The 17,397-nt window shown below is 39.7% G+C and overlaps 2 protein-coding genes across 4 annotated transcripts in view; one reads left to right on the plus strand and one right to left on the minus strand.

The window, feature by feature from the left end:
* Positions 1-17,397, plus strand: part of LOC148032366 (CDK5RAP3 protein homolog) — a 170,839-nt gene that overhangs the window by 70,195 nt on the left and 83,247 nt on the right. For all 3 annotated transcript variants that reach the window (XM_087683015.1, XM_087683013.1, XM_087683014.1), the window contains exon 8: positions 12,670-12,878. In XM_087683015.1, the coding sequence (XP_087539141.1) occupies positions 12,670-12,878 (209 nt within the window). The remainder of the gene's footprint in view (positions 1-12,669; positions 12,879-17,397) is intronic.
* LOC148032368 (uncharacterized) lies at positions 9,330-10,310 on the minus strand. Its single transcript, XM_087683846.1, has one exon. It carries the CDS (start codon positions 10,308-10,310, stop codon positions 9,330-9,332), a length of 981 nt encoding a protein of 326 aa, XP_087539972.1.

The raw sequence follows: 17,397 nt of genomic DNA on the forward strand, positions 1-17,397 counted from the left end.
GCCTGCTTTGATTATATCTAATTCATAGAGACCTTTCTTTGTGGAATGTGAGGCTTCAGGAGAGCGTATTAGCGTAGTCTTAAAGCAGGAAGGACATGTAGTTGCTTATGCAAGCTGAAGGTTGTAAAATGCAAAAAGAAATGTTACTATCTATGAAAATGAGTTAATGGCCATCATTCAAGCTTTAAAAGATTGGAGACACTATCTTTTAGGTGGAGAAATTCTCATCAAGACAGACCATGACAGTTTGAGACATTTTCTTAACCAACCAAAGATTTTTGAAAAGCATATTCGACGGGTCAATTATTTAGCTCAATTTAACTTTGAAATACGGCATATTTCTAGAAAGTAAAAGAAGGTAGTCGATGCGCTATTAAAAAGACCTCAAATTCATGTAGTATCCATGATTTATCATACAAATTTCACTAGTATGATGGACATGAATACTTTTGATGAAGATTTTAAAATTATCTGGAAAAATTTATGACTTGGCATAAAAGTGTAAACTCTTATGTTATTAAAGAAGAGTTTCTTATGATAGAGAATAAGTTATATGTTACTAAAGATTTCAAGACTAAAGTAATGAAAGAATGTCATGCGACACCTTACAGGGCTCATCTTGGTATTCTGGCCACAATCAAGGCACTTGAAATATATTTCTTTTGGCGAAGTCTTTGATGAGACATTGAGCAATTTATCAAAGAATGTTTGTGTGCCAAAGAATTAAGTTTGATTTCGAAAAGTCTATAGGGTTTTTGTAACCATTACGAATTTCGAGCCAACCTTGGAAAAGCATTGCTATGGATTATTTTTTTGGCTTGCAAAAATTAATAAACAACAATGATGGCATATGGACTATTATTGATAGGTTTAGTAAACATGCACATTTTATTCTAGTTTCAACATATGACTAGAATATTTATTTAACAAATCTTTAACTATCATGGGTTACCATAATCCATTGTGGGTGATAGAGATCCATAAACCACTAGTCTCTTTTGGCGAGCTCTTTTTGAAACTTTGGGTACAAAGCTTATATTTTCTTCTTCTTACCATCCTCAAACAAATGGTCAAAGTGAGATAGTCAATCTAAGAATATTAGATATGTTGAAGTGCTATTGCCATGAAACCAACCAATAATGGAAAAAGTATTTGCCTTTGGTAGAATATGCCTATAACAACATAGTTTATACTTCTATAGCTAAAGCACAATTTGAGATTGTATATGGAAAACTGCTATTATTACCTATTTTTAAAATCGAGGAGGAAATATTTAATCCTGATGAGTTTGTGAGTGATCTGGATACAGTATTCGTCTAAGTTAGACAAGCTATCCAAAGATCTCAAGAAAAACAAAAGAAAGGAATAGATAAGCATCGAAGGTAATTGATTTTACCAAAAGGAGATTGGGTGTGACTGAAATTTACCAAAGCTTGTCTAAAAAGCTCTAACAAGCCTTCATCCCAAGTCACTAAGCTCACAACAAGAAATTATGGGCTATTTCAAGTCACTGAAAAGGTTAATGATGTTTATTATAGGTTATAACTTCTAGAGTATTAAAGAATTTACAATGCTTTTCATATCTATCTTCTGAAGCCTTACGAAGGGCCTCCAACATTGGATTGTGTAACAGAGAATCCACCTGAAGTAGATGAAGAGGAGGAGATACTTCAACTAGAGCAAATAGTCTTTTATATTATCAGAAAGCGAGGCAGAAATATTTTTAGAAAATTTCTTTTGAAATTTAAAAATTACTCTCATTTAGATTCTAAATGGATGTTAGAAGAGTATTTTAAAGACTATCCAGAAATATTTGCAGCTTATGAAGAAGCTGTAGGATTAGAAATACTTCAAGCAGCGTCTTGAGGACAAGACGGATTTTAAGAGGGAGGGATGCAACAAATCTTTTGTATATTAATTATTACCAAGACATATTGGCTCAACGATTCCAAATCAATTTGATGCTCATATACTTTAAAAGGCGATTTGTATTATTTTAGTATTTCAAGATATGGTTAAATGTTCATCTTTCTATTTAAGGGCAGAACACCCTATAATTATACTTGGGTTGTCATTGATGAGATGTCCAAGAGAAATTAAAAGTTTTAGTCGAACAGTCATATTGACTAGAAAGCTCAGATAACTAAGACTTTTACACTTAAATAGTCACTCTGACTAGAAGCCTATATAAATGAATGGTTTTAGAAAGTGAAACGAGATGCTCATGATTGAAGAAACAAACCATGAGCCAATGAACCTATATAATGAAACTCTCAAAAAGCTAAATTTGGCAACTTCTAAAATTTAGGAGGTTACTATTTTTGAAAGTTGCTCAAATGGAAATTCTGTTCCTGTCAAAGGCTTCAGAATTTTGCAAGGAACAAATTTGTCTTCAGCTGTTATCTCAAGTTCTTAATCATTTGAGAGATTTTTAGAGTAAAAGGTTTGGAAGCTTCTTTCTCTAGAAAAGTGACATGTAGGATTTAGAAGAGAACATGTGTCATTTTAAAGAGACGAGTGTCCCTACACTTGTCATTTTCAGTAAACACTTGTCATTTGTAACCTCTACTTTTCACTTTTGAGCACCCAAGGTCTTATCTGCTTCTAGAAGAGCTTATTTTGCTACTGGCTATTTTGCATTATAATTTTTACTTAAATAACGATTTTTTGCGGTTTGTATTATGGAAGTTACACCAGTCCCAGGGAATTTGTGCCTTGAAGTAGACTGTGTAAATTCTTATAGTGAACACTTATATATTGGAGGTCACTCCCTTCATTTGAAACAAGCTCTTGTGTTGAAATTTCAGCCGCATTGCTTGTACTCTCCTATCTATCTCTCATCTAAGAAACACTTGCTACTCAACTTGATCTAATTCAAGCACTAAAGAAGAGAATCAACTTGTTGCCCGAAGTTTGCTGAAATTAGGGTTTCAAAACCCTAGTTTTCAGAATTGCAACAAATCAGCCCTTTTATATATGGTTCAGGCACTTGGTGCCCGTGGTTTTGTTTCAATAAATTCTTGAAAAAGGGAGAAGGGCCGGTTCCCCTCTCAACGTGGTGTCGACTCCTCTCTCTCTCTCTCTCTCTCTCTCTCTCTATCTTCTAATTTTTCATGGTGATAATTGATCAAGTTGGTTAAGTTCAAAGTATTGACATTCTCATATTCTTCCCCACACTTACAATGCACATTGGAAAACCATTGTTCTGTATTGTTGGTGTACAATAAAGAGCTGCCTCGAGGCGAGGGGTCTTTGTAAAGAAAGAAAACAAGTGTTTCTAGAAGACAACTCCAAATGAGACTGATCTATTTGTTGCAGTTTGAAGCAATCATGTAGGCATCGTAGCAACAACAATTGATGAGAATAAGAGTATTTTTAAATCTGTGAAATGCAATTTTGTGTTTTGGATCAGCAAAAACAAACCATAATGCTCAGCATCAAAGCCCATGCTCAGAACATGCGAAAGGGTGCCAATGGTGTGTGATCTCTGCAAAAATATTTGCCAAATGACAACCAGTTCCTATGAAAGTTTTGCAGCAAATCCTAGTATTAGAAACAAGTCTGGAACAAGTGCTGTTACTCCTAGATTGATGAAGACATCAAAGGAAATTGATAGACCATGTTCGTTTGTTTGCCAATGTTTTCAATTTGTAATGGATCTTCAAAAGAACCTCGCTTTGAGATAAGCACATTAGAGTGATTGATGGAATTAAGAGTGTTTGTCAATCTCTAAAGCTTCAAGATTATATGATTATAATCAACATAATCCTAGTGGTTTCCAGCCGTAGAGGAGGAGGATTTGAGGCTCAAAGTGAAGGTGTTTCATAATATGTTCTCCAATATACACCACAAGACTCATATGACTAGCATACCAAAGAGCTTGATGGAGGACCTAGTGACTAGAATGATTGCGCACCACAATTTGAATCGGTACAGGTTTGAAACCATACATGATGTGATTTCAAATGTAGAGGAGCTTATAGTGGACATAGGTAGTACATCTCAAAAGAGGAAGGGGGGGAAGCCAAGGCTAGCACAACTAACGTCGACTGTGTGCCCACTCATGATTATAATCAACATAAGGCTAGTAGTGTCTAGCTATAGAGGAGGATTTGAGGCCCAAAGCTCAGATGTTCCATAATATGCTCTCCAATATGCACCGCAAGACTCATATGACCAACATACCAAAGAGATTGATGGAGGACCTACTAATTGGAATGATTGTGTAGCACAATCTGGATCACTACTGGTTGGAAACCATACATGATATGATTTCAAAGCTAGAGGAGCTTATAGCGGACGTAGATACTTCGTCTCATAAGAGGAAGGGAGAAGCCAAGGCTGATACAATTAACTTTGACAGTGTGCTCATTCAAATCATCAAGGAGGCCCTCAACGACCCATATACTCCATCACCACTAGTGTGGAGATATGCTAGGGTTTGCAAAAGAAAACATTGAGTGTACGACCACAACTGAAACACAATGGACTCAAACACAAGCGTAAAGAATGCAAAATCCAAAAGGGAAAACACAAAATGGAAAAACACAAACAAAGAAGAAAGAGAACTTTGAAATGAATGAATGAATGTTGTAAATGAATGAAAGGGTATATAAGATGCTTAGAAGTAGAGCTGTCCAACAGTTGATTGCTCTAGTGGGAGCAGGTAGAGGGAGGTCTTGAAGTGTGTCGTCCATTAGAAACAGAACTTGAGTGTAGTAACCACCGGTTGGAGTAGAGGCTGATGAAGAAAGGTGCTGAAAATGCAAAACTGACCTTCTGTAGATGATGATGGCGTCAGCAAGTTGGGGCAAAATGCAGCATGTAGAAATCAACGACATCTGCCATAATTTTGCGTTGACTTTGATTTCCGCCTATTGCTAGTCATTATCAAAGCCATTGACGTCTTCTTCATTTATAGGCGGCCATTCAAAGTATTGCCATCTTTGCTGGTTGTGTTAATGCCATTATATTTGTCATGCTTTTGAACGTCGATCAGGCCGCTTATCTTTGCTCGAACTCGACAGAATGTTTCCAGTTCTACACGATATAATATCGCCATTGCTACCTATTATCAATAGGAGTTGCCTTATTGATGAATGCACTTCGTCTTACCTGCGAATCAAATTTGGCCAACACTTGCACTTCATCTGTAGTGTATGCCGTCATCATTTCACATTTTCGTACGTCATGAACAATAGTCATTGGGCTGAAGGGCAATAATTGTTGGTGATAATGCACCAGGTTGAATGAGCCGCGTGATGCATGGAGGCTAGGAGGAATTGGGGTAGCTTGCAAAACAAGGAATAAACTAAGTGACCAGATAGCCTCCTATTTATAGATGTAGATCCTCCCAAAGTTTGGGTGTTCTGCTTATGGGACATAGAAACTTTGGTAATCTTTGTGTTTTTAGGCTGTTTTAATGAGCTAATGAAGAATAACGTGTAATGCATTTTTAAAAGCTTAGCAACTAGCCCAAAGCTCCATCTCCACAAGGAAACAACAAACAACCTCCTTAGGAGAGTAAAGAACAAAAAAATGGAGTGATTAACAAAAGGGGTAGATTAAAGAGGCATAGAAGAAGGGAGCCATAGAATCTAGGGAGAAGGAGGAGCTAAAGAAGAAATATCATGATAAATCAAAAGCATGTAGGGAAACACAAGAAAAGGTCGATCAATAGGAGGAAGTAAATCGAGAGTTACATTGGAATAATCAAGAAGAGAACAAGAGGCTACTCAAGCCTAGGAAGCCAAATTCAAATATACTGTGAGAATCAAATGAGACAAGAAAGGGCTTCCATGTAGGAGTATGAGGAATGAGTGCAAAGGGCCTAGGAACAAGTAGCACCAAGTTTGGGGAAAGGAAAAGAAAAGGCTCTTGAGGGGATGCCAACCTTTGAGTATAATATGCCTCAAGAAATCCCAACTCTTACAAGGCAAGCAATAGTAGTCAAGCAACTAGTCGCAAAAGTTGAGTTTTTAAAAAGAAGGTCCACAATTGAGACTATGGTAGCCTTGTCATGTAAAATGATAAGACAATATGCACTCATACCATATTAGAGAGACAGTAGGGTTGTGGGGAGAAATATAATATATGGCAAACATTGAGAGAAGAAAAAGTAAAAAACTTGGAAGAAGTGGAGTGAAGAACATGATGAATCACTGAATCATGGTCAATGAATCAAACTGATATAATGGAGCCTTGAAGAGGATTGCAGTATTTGGTTGATCAGGCGGTAGTATCTAAAGGAAACTTGCATTGTAGAGGAAGTGAAATAGAGTTCTCTTGGGTAGTAGGGTATAGAAGGTAATCTTGAATGATGAAGGAAGGACAAGTGGCTATAGAGGGAGCAAAGCATAGTCCTCAGAGGCCATTGAAAATGACGACGGAGATCACTGGCTATAGAGACATACTTTGGAAGGTGATAATCAGCAAGGTGGTTTGCTCCAGATGATCAAATGCAGCCCCAAAAGCATGAGGAATTGCAAAACACAAATTGTGGAGTGTAGTCGATGTTCACTAGAGCCATTGCCCAAGTTAGGAAGGGTGGAGAGTGCACGCTAGGTGGAGGATGATGCCAACGGAAGAGGATGCCTCAAGATAGAAAAACGCAGTAGAGAGACTGACGGCAAGTGAAGGAAAGCTGACGTTAGCAAGGGAGAGAGATCACCGGGCAGCTATGGAATGAAGGGCAGCTGGACGATGAAGGTTGTAGTCAAAGCACTTGCAAGAGGAGAAATAGGGTGCATGATAGCAAGGAAGCATGAGCCTCGAACTGCAATGTCCTCCCCACAAGGTGGGAGCAACAATAGAGAGGATGGAGAGGAAAAGAATGTCGGAGAGAATTACCTTGCCATATTTATAGGCATAGATTGTCTTAAGTGGCACTTCAACTCTCTTGAGTGGCACCCATTGAAGTCTCTCAAGTAGTGCCTCGACTCTCTCGAAGATACTAACTAATTATACAAATAAAGCCTTTCTGGGTTTGTAAATGGAAACCAAAATAGGAATGAAGTAAAAGAAATGTATTGAATGACTGGGTTTCTTAACAAGCCTCCATTGCAAAGAGATTGTTGACATAGAGACAGAGGCTAGCCATGCAATCAAAGCTCGTGATAAGGAGAAGATGTTATGCAAGGTAGGAAAAAGGCAGCTAGAGAGATTCTTAAGGCGACTCAAGAGATCAATCCACTAAAAGGACATTTGAAAGAGTAGAACTTTATGAGCAGGAATCAGCAAGAAGAAATGAGAAAACTAAACTTTAGATCATCAACAAGCTCTAGAACTTCAGGTATAGGTAGCTCTAGAGAAGGCTAAGGTTGGCATGGTTGCCATAGAGATACAAAACACTAGGTAGTCATGGATAGATAAAGAGAGCCTTGAAGCGACTCCAAGAGACCATCAAATGATCTCTATTGCATCGCATGAGAGCATGGAGGAAGAGACTAAGCAAGTGCACAAGAATGTTGGCCTTGGTATGGAGTATGTGTATGAGAGAGAGAGAGAGAGAGAGAGAGAGAGAGAGAGAGAGAGAGAGAGAGAGAGAGAGAGAGATTTTACGAAAAAAAAAGAGAGAGAGAGATATTAACGTCTACATAAGGCCAATGTGGCCTATGTGTCATTGCATTTCAGCCCACTCACTGAGTTCATAATCCAATATAGATCCATATATCTTGGCCAAAGTATGACCGATCATGATAGTCCTGTAGTTGCTAGGAATCAAGGGATCACCATTTTTAAATAGCGGGATTATAGTATTGTTTGACCAACTCATAGGGAAACGTTCACATACTTCTCTATTGAACATATGTGCTAATATGGGTGCTAATATGTCACAAGCATGTACGAAATGTTCTGCTACTAGTCCATCTTCATCCTGTGTCCTCCCATTTTGTAATCTATAAATTGCATCCCTAACCATTTCCATGTGAAGAATGACCACTGTGTTGGCCTACAAGCTTGTGGGGGTTGCATAGGTGGTTGTCCTGGCAGGTTATACAGTTGTCTCCCATAGTCAAGCCACGCATCTGGTGATGTAATCTGTATGGGGGGTTGTCTTTCATGGAACATCTTCCATGCGCTTTTTCTATCCCTCCCCAAAAATAGCTGATATATCTCTGCTTTTGCTTTCGCTAAGTAGTCTCGTTTCTTCTTCCGCACAAGGCGTTTGAAGAACGCCTTTGCTTGGCGATGTGTCTGAGTGCCTAGCTCCACTTCCCTCTGTGGGCGAGCTTGTGTGACTCTACACTCATCATCATACCAGCTATTTTGGGGAGTAGTAGATCGTGTGGGTCTACATCGGGGCAAGGTGTGTGGGAATGCATACATGGTTGATCCATGTATGGCCTCTGCTAAATCCCTTGTACATTCTTCCAACGATTTACTCAAGTCCAATGTATGTAAACTGGTCTGCAGAGAACACTGTAGATGTGTGAGGTGTCTTCTGTAAAGTAGTATTTGGGATGTTTAGGGAGGCATGGTGTTTTATGTTTCATATGTACACAAGAGAGCATGAGTGTCAAAATAGCATGATTTGCTGCTATGCCAATTGGTCTCTTAGATATCTGAAAGTTTTGGATGTTTGGTATCAATGCTGGTGAGCCTGTCAAGTAGTCCACAGTACTTGCTCCTCCTTTCTGATTCCAATATGTCAAATTGCCAGATCCTGGCCTTTGTGGTAGACCATTAAAGATGGCTAGTCTATGTGCACTTCCCAAAGTCAATAGGTGTGTTCCATAGGTACTCACTTCTTTATCCTGGGATCTCCTGCGTAGGCCTATTTCATCTATGTCGATCTCTTTGAGCATGGCATTATCATGCATATAAAAGTCACTCTATCTATCTTCGGTGCGTGCATTGAAATCTCCTACTAATAATATGTCCCCAATGCTAGCATATCTCATGATATCCTCATAAAGTACATCAAAGGGAGATCCATCTCGTGTGGCATAGGTAGAATTTGCAGGAGGAAAGTAGCATATTGCGATGAATATATCCCGTGGTCTTCCTGCATGTATCCTAATCCATAAATTTCGTGCATCATTATCCCTTTTCATTACTTGCACTATCCCTTTGAGGTCTTCCCGGTATAGTATGGCCACACCTCCAAAACCCCTAGTGCTTCCTGGTTTCCTAGCTGCTGGACGAAATGCACTTTCCCACCTGTATCCCCGCACGTCTGGTAGTCGGCTGCCTTTACATTGGTGTGTTTCTGTGTACATTGCTATATCTATGTTTCGGAAGCTATCTTCAAAGTAACCAGCTTCTAAGCGTAGGGCTCTATTACAATTCCATATTGACATCCGAAGTGTCTCATAGGCCTCGTACCGTCATGAAGTCCTTTTGTCAGTGATGATGACTTGTCCATCCCTATAAACAGCCCACTTTCCCTCTTTGCGAGCCTCCAATACCTTGGGCATGTGTTCTTTGCGATGCGCTATTTGTGTTGGGGTAAGGTCCTTATCTAAATAAATCTTCTCACCCTTGAGGGCTCTCCTCTTGGAGAGGAGGGCCTTTTTTTTCTCTATGTCTCCAAAGCGAAGAATTAGAGCCTTGGACTTAGAGTCCTCTTTCCCCACTCTCCAAGCACTGACAATAGGTACGTTAGAAGTCCCAATTTTGTGAGCAAGTGTCTTAGCATCTTCCTGTGGGCTGCTCTTCTCCTCCCATCCTACTACCCATACATGTAAAACCCTAGCGTGTCTCCTAGCCTCTTCTTCCAAGGTAGCATTCATTACTTCAGTTTTGTCCACTGATGTTCCCTTATTCTTTTTTACTACCTCAATCCATGGGCTGGCTTCTTCTATCTGCTTTTGTGTTGTCTTTGCCACTTCTGCCCATGAGTGAACCTCCCTTTCACATGCCTTCAAAGCCTCTTTCTCTTTTTGTAATTCTTCTTGCACGTTCATTTCTTTTTTCTTAAATGTATTTAATTCTTCTCTCAGTTCTAAGATTTCAGATTTGTAGGCATCTGCAACATTCAGCATTTCAGTTTTCAGCGTGTGCATTTCGGACAGCATTTGTGCCTGTAAGTCATTCTTAATCTTTATGTGCATGTCTTGCATTTCTGCCCTCTGATTTACCGTCAGTTCGGCTTTGATCTGCTCTCGTATTTCTTTCTCCAATTCTTGTCTCATAATTCGTAGTTCAGAGCGAATCATGAGATGAATTTCTTCGTATTTCTTTTCATTCATAGTGCGTGAGGTCTTTCCATGCCTGTCAGATGCTAGGGAGATGGTCCAATCACGGACCCTACGGCCATACGTCTTGTATCGTGTGTTCTTAGAAGGGGTGTTGAACATTGCTTCCATGGACGGTTGTTTTAGTTCTTGATCAGATTCGTCTCCCAGATATTCATTTTCCACGGTTTGATGCTTGCATTTGTCTGCATTATCCATCTCTCACACACTGTGTGCAAAGCCACTCAACTTGTACTTTGTACTATCAAATCAGAGCAATTTCTGTGATTCCTGCAAATTTCTAGGGTTTCCCTAACCCCTCACTAAATTTTGTAAGCCCAGTAATCTTTTACGAGCCCAAATGCGTTCACATTGTTTACAGTCACTGTAGAAATACAGATTGTAGCCCCAGTCAGTGTATTACTGCATACTCCAGGACATGATCAAAATCAAAGTCAATGCATCATTGCCTGGTCCACAAGCCATTGCATCAGTACATTGACCCAGGTCTGCATTCATGTCATTATGAGTACATTCGTGTCATATCAATCTGATTACGTCTATAACCTCAGTGCATTGGCATCTGGGTCTGTGTCAGTACCTTGCTGTCAGTACATTACTACATACAGTATGCCTGCGTCAATGCATTCAGTACATCTCTGCAACACTATATTGCTAATGACAGGTCTGCCTCACGCCAGGTACATTCCTGCTCACGACAAGTTTGCCTCACGCTAGAGAGGTTTGACGTCACGCCAGGTACATCATGTCAGGTCCTCACTTCACGTCTGTCAATAGTCAGTACAAGCGTCCCCAACACGCCAGGCACGTATGCCAGCGTCACGCCTGTCTCATCCGCATCCATCCCGTCACGCCCGTCGCATCAGCAAGAGAGAGAAAGAGAGAGTCCACTCTGGAGTGTTCATGCCATTTATTTATTTGCTGCCCACTAGCCAAGAAAGTCTGGTCCCCCTTGTTTGACATTTGGAGAGCTATGGTTGGGCCCTTTGATGCGCCCATTTCATTGGGTGTTTGGCAAGGCGCAATACCTTGCTCCCACATAGCCACGCATGAAGATCTTGTTTCATTTTTCTAGATTTTGGGGCTGTTGGCACAATTGGTTTACTTGGAATGCATCCATCTTTGATTTGGCCTTTGGGGTTTAAGTCATATTTCTAGGCTCAAGGGTCTTCTCCACTAGCAATTGAGATTGCTAGGATTTAGTTGCTTGGCCTACGACAACTTCTTTTGCTCTACCATGACTTTTGTACTTTTTATGTGATTAATATAATTACTCATTATATGAGAGAGAGAGAGAGAGAGAGAGAGAGAGAGAGAGAGAGAGAGAGAGGGGGGAGGAAGGGACACACACACACACACACACATGCATGCATGCATGTATGTATGTAAATGTGTACAAAAGGCCAAATCAGCCTATGAGACCAAAATGGTACATTTGAAAAGTCAGGAATTTCCCAAGTCCCAAAATAGTTGTCATCTAATGCTATGGCTGACTGAATGGAAAATAAACAGTAAACATTACATAGCTGATGAGTACAAAACGATGTCTAAGCTAGATACAATGTGCATGGCAAGTTTGGAGACTTCAGGGATGGCTGCATCTGGAGTGTGGCTCAGTTAGTAAGATTTATAATTTGCTTATCAAGGATCATGATTAGCTAGTAGGCAAGGACAATTCCATTTGGGGGCTTCACAAAATCATGAGATGGTGGAAATTAATGATAATGGAGGGTTGGATCATCGGAACACCCTTTAAATGCAAAGTATTTCTTTTGGCAAATGTTTGTGCGTGGCCTCCCCCTTACTTCATCCCTTTCCTGATTGAATATTTCTACTGGCTTGTGCTTCTTCTTCACTACAGGTGTGGAGACCTCCCCACAGGTTTATCTTCCGTCCAGTGGCAAGAAAAATCTGGTCCCTTTTGTCCAAGATTTGACGCCATGTGGTAGAGCTGTATACTCTCTCTCTCTCTCTCTCTCTCTCTCCCTCATCACATAGATCCAGCCACAACATCAGATCTGTAGAGGAGAGATTATAGAGATTACAACGGGGGGAGTAGGTATGAGGGCCCTCCTCATCCAATGCCCCAGATTTTACATCTGGTCATACCCACTAGATGGAGTTAATGGTAGGTTACTTAATACTTGTTATGATTGTACTCTTTGGCATGCTGGCTAGAGACCAGACATGGAATTCATGTTATAAGACTTTTTTTCTTTTCAGTTTTTACATGATACATGGAAAGATATGGGTTCGTTGTTTATTGATTTGTCTCATAGGCAATGTTTCCTCTAGCAGATATTAATCTCTCCTCTCTCTAGTCTTGATTGTGCTATTTAAGCTGATACCTGCATCTGTTTAAAGTCTCTATTTTGGCAATCTCTGCAATTTACTGGGTTATTTTTGTGGCCTTTCTTAACCTTTCTTGAAGCAGATTTCTACAAAGTCTTGAGTAGCATTTGTTTTGCAGATAAGAACCTTTTTGGCTTTGAGAATTGAAGAGATCAATAGGTCAGAAAGCATATCCTTGCAAAGTCAAGTGCAAGCAACTGCACCACAATGTTTGCAGCAGTATGGCAGTGACTTTCTGAAAATGATGTCTGCTGAAGTTTCAAGAGCTATAAATTTACTCACGAACAGAAAAACTCGGGATTTGATCATGATATGTACGTCCTCAAGGTATGTAGCATTACTTCATTTGTTTTGGTTGTCTAGTCTATCACCCTTAATTAGGGTTTTCATGCACAGTTGAAAGATATTTGGTGATTTTGAATGACTAAGTAAATCTTTATTGTTTATATTGTATGGCCATGTTTGGTACTTCTTGTCATTGAATATGCAGTTGAAGACCTTGCCTCCACCAAACAAGTATTGAGAAGCGGTACCAAACACGTGGCATGACGAGATGGGCTCGAACAAGAGAAGAGTCCCATATGCAAAGTGAGGAAGGCTTTCCCACTGAAAAATAAGGATGTACTCACTGAATTGATGTGATTGACACATGCTTCTCTTTGCCTCCAGCCTTCTATCTTGGAGTGCTAATTATTTTGATCAATTATCTCATCTCAAGTCCCATTCACTATAGGCATTTTCTTCACATATGTTAAGCGCTTCCTATACCACATTTTGGTATCAAAGCATTCTCAAGGTCTTAGGACTTTCTCTCACCAGCTTCTATTCACCGTACAAAATTTATCCAATCCCATCTTCCTCGATTTGAGCTTGCTGCAAACTTTCACAGCGACTCTTGTTTTTACTGATTTTTCCTCCTCAAGGCATGAAACATTGCAAATTGCTCCTGCTTATCAGCCTTCAAAAACCTAACTTTGAATTTGACATTGTTGCGCACCAAAGACAATATTGCATTTGGAAGTAGAGAGCACATATGTGCCATCTAGTGTAGTTGTGGTGCAATGGAAAATGGTACTATCAACCATTGCATCTATCATCATTAATCCCCTATATCAAATTGAGCGCGTACACTTAGCATAGAGGCTGCTGTCCAGAAGCATGGAGGGCACTATAGCCAAAACGTAAACGTAAGCTTGTGATTACACTTAATTTACTTGGGTAATTTTGCTTTTGCTAGAATTTGCCAATTCTATGGGCAGTGCCCAATGTTCTAGTTAGTTAGTTTGTAGTGCAAACACAATTAAGTGAATAAGTTGTGTCACCAGATTTGGAGTCAGTACTAGAGTTAGTTGATTTCAGTTGACCTAGGGGCTAGGTCTACCTTATACCTAAGGTTGTACTTGCATTTTATCACTTTCAGTTTAGCAAGTACACTTGATAATTTTCAGCTCACATTGCCTACTGCTTATACACACGCTTGTCGTCCATTTTCAATGGTTGGTATGAGAGCTACACATGTGGGTTCCATTTGCCACTGCTCAACCGGTGCCACCCACACGAAGTCCACTTAGCTGACAAAGGAAGAGGAGCTGCTGTTCTGGAAGATAAGCTGCTGTTTTGGAGGAGGAGCTGTTACTATTTTCAGCCTACAAGCACTCGTGTATATAGTCTTGCATGTAGCCCTGTACATGTAGCCCTGTACATGAAGCCTCTCTTAGCCCTACTTGTGATATTCTCAAGCGTGCTCTCTATTTTCTTAGCTCTGCCCACCATTTTCAGCAAAATGTGAAAATAAAGCCGCAGAAACCCTAATTTTTGAATTTGGGGGTTTTGGAAGGTTTGTGCAATTTCTCATCCATATTGCTTGTCTCATCCCTAATTTCAAAGAAATTTTCAATTTCTCACACTTGGTGCCAAGAAAATTGGGGGTTTTTGACCTACTTGTCCAAATTTTAAAAAATTTAAAAATTATTTGGAATTTCTTTGGGGAAATTTGGGGCTTTTGCCCGATTCGAGCTCTTGTGGATGAATCTCCATTGAAATTCCCAACATTGTGGTGATAAATTTGGAGCTTTTTTGATTTTTTCGGATCAAGCATACATCCAAAGGTGAAGTCTAGTTGTTGGTTGCGATTTGCGTGTATCCCAAGGCGACATTACGCTGAATTCTAAGGCTTTAAGCATAAAATCTGTTCTATTTCTCAAACTTTTAACGTGAAAATTTGGGACTTTTGCTTGGCATGCATCCCAAAGCAGTGAAGAGTTGTTGCAATAGTATTATCTTCTTGTTCATGTTAGACTGGGTAGAGAAATTAGTAGAAGCTTGAAAAATTACAGTAAAATTTGATTATTTTTGGCATTAAGTTGTTGAATGTAATATTTGGCTTGCATTTTGAGGCACATGCAGTGGTACATCAGTGAATCGCTATAAATTGCAGATTGGGTATTGTTTTGTGTAGTGTGGGTACACTTTTCGAGGAGATTGACAGTTTTGATAATTTTGTGATTGCATTAGTATCGTGTGTTGGGATTCTGGTATTTGGAAGAGTACATTTCACAACATCATTTTGGGAGTCTTCACTCAGGAGAATAGGCTAGATGGCGTCAACTATCCCCTGTGCAGTTTTATGGTTCTCAATATACTTGTTGCGAAGGATCTTTGGGACTATGTCACTACTGATTCGCAAAGACTGGGAGAGCGTGCACCTTAGATACCTGAGCATGGTGCTAGAGGACAACCAACTCCTCTTGTTGCTGCCCTTGGTCCTCCTACAACAAATAAGAGGATTTTGGATTTGAAGGATACATAGACTTTGTCGTTGATTGCCTTGTTAGCCAAGAGAGCTATTATACCTCATATTCGGTCATGCAGGACCTCTGAAGTAGCTCAGGATATCTTGGAAAGCATGTTTGTAGCTCATAATGAAGCTAGAATATGATATGGATGAGGGCGAGAGAATGATTGATCACCTTACACACTTGTAGGACTTATGTGACCAATTACTGAATGTCAATGAGGTTATTTTGGATGCAAAAATGGTGAATGTTACTTTGAATTCACTTCTAGAGTTTTATCTTCCATAGCTTGCTGAATTTGCCGTGGGGGGGCAGGTAGCAACTCCTTTCGTGGAATTGGAAGGCTCCTTATGACAAGAGGAATGGATTGGAAAAATATTACTCTGCATTCAAGCGAAGTAGCCATGCTCTCTAAATATAAAGACAAGGGTAAAGCAAAGCAGTATGTAAAAAATCAGCCGAAGGCTGATATGGGACAGCCATCGAACAAGACTGCCCAAGACACAAAAAAGACAAAGAAAAAGGAAACATGCCACTACTGTAAGAAACCTGGACATTACATTCATGAATACAGGAAAGGGTTGGCCAAAGAGAAGAAGAAAGACTCGGGTTTGGCTGTTTAGAGACATCAACCACTTCGTCTTCAGATGGGGAAGCTACCTCTAATTTTGTAGAGGAGGAGTATGCATTCTTGACTAGTTATGAGACTTCCCTGCGTGATTCTGCATTTAATGCCCGCTGAAATGCAACATATTTGGTATTTTGTCAATGGGACATCCAGGCACATGACTTCATGGAAGTGTTTGTTTACATCTTTACATTTAGCCCTTGTAGAGAAGCATGTTACATGTGCTAATAACAATAGTTATGATATTAGTAGCATTGGTTCAATGTTGATTACTGCTGTAGATGGGTTAGATTTTATCCTTCTAAATGTTTTATTTGTGCTTGGTATCACAAAGAATCTCTTGTAAATTTTAGCTTTCAATAAGCATGAATTTTAGGTTAGATGACAAATGTATCGTCAGAGATAGAGCGCTTGATTATGCTCTTTGATTGCTAGGCACCTTGTGTAAGGGCCTTTTCTTGTTGGACACATATGAGAGGAGTTATCATGATACTCTAATAGTTAGCACTCTTACACTTGCTATGTAGAATGCAAAGCTATGGCATGTCCAATTCGGTCATATGAGTTTTGCCAGTTTGATGACTCCTGAATCTTCAACGTTGTTAGATGTTGGATACCTTACCTCTTTTGGAGACCTCACCTCCTGATGCATGTGAAGGATGTATCTTGGGTAAAATGCATAGGTTTTCTTTCAAAAAGAGTGGTGCTGTGCGTATTGTTTGAAAATTGCAATTGATACACTATAATGTGTGGTCCAATGAGGACATGAGCACTTGGGGGTCCTCTCTATCTTGTCACTTCTATTGATGGCTACTTATGGTATACTTGGGTGTATGGGCTGAAAGCACAATCTAATGTATATAATTACGCACTTTAAACATTTGGTTGCTAAGCTTAAGACAGATTGGTTTAAAAGTGCAGATACTTCGTATGGATAGAGGGGAGGAATATGTGTCTCGTGGTTTTGAGAAATTTTTGCTTGAAATAGGTATCACACATTAGGCCATTGTGAGGATGACCCCTTGGCAAAATGGTATGACTGAAATAATTGGAATGTTGTAGAAAGGACTAGATGTATGCTAAAGAGCAAAGGGCTGCCACATAAGTTTTGGCTAGAGGGTCTTCAACATGCTAATCATGTCTTGAATCGTGCACCAACAAAGGCACTAAAGACTATCACACCTTTTGAGGCTTGGCATGGAAAAAAACCGAAGGTTGGCTACTTTGGTGTTTGGATGCATAGCCTATGCACATGTGTTGAAGGAGCTTTGTGGCAAGCTCGATGACAAGGCCTTAAAATGCATTTTTATTGGCTATAGTTGTGAAAGAAAAGGCAATCGGTTGTATGATCCATGCACAAAGAAAGTAGTTGTTAGTGGAGATGTTATTTTTATTGAAAATGCAGCCTTTTGGCATGATCAAT

This window comes from Lygodium microphyllum, chromosome 8 (assembly GCF_053477565.2).
Source record: "Lygodium microphyllum isolate KBCC chromosome 8, Lygodium_microphyllum_v1.1.10, whole genome shotgun sequence".
NCBI lineage: Eukaryota > Viridiplantae > Streptophyta > Polypodiopsida > Schizaeales > Lygodiaceae > Lygodium > Lygodium microphyllum.

Excerpts from the sequence above, each read along its gene's own strand:
- LOC148032368 (XM_087683846.1), bottom strand. The coding sequence starts at position 10,310 with ATGGAAGCAATGTTCAACACCCCTTCTAAGAACACACGATACAAGACG.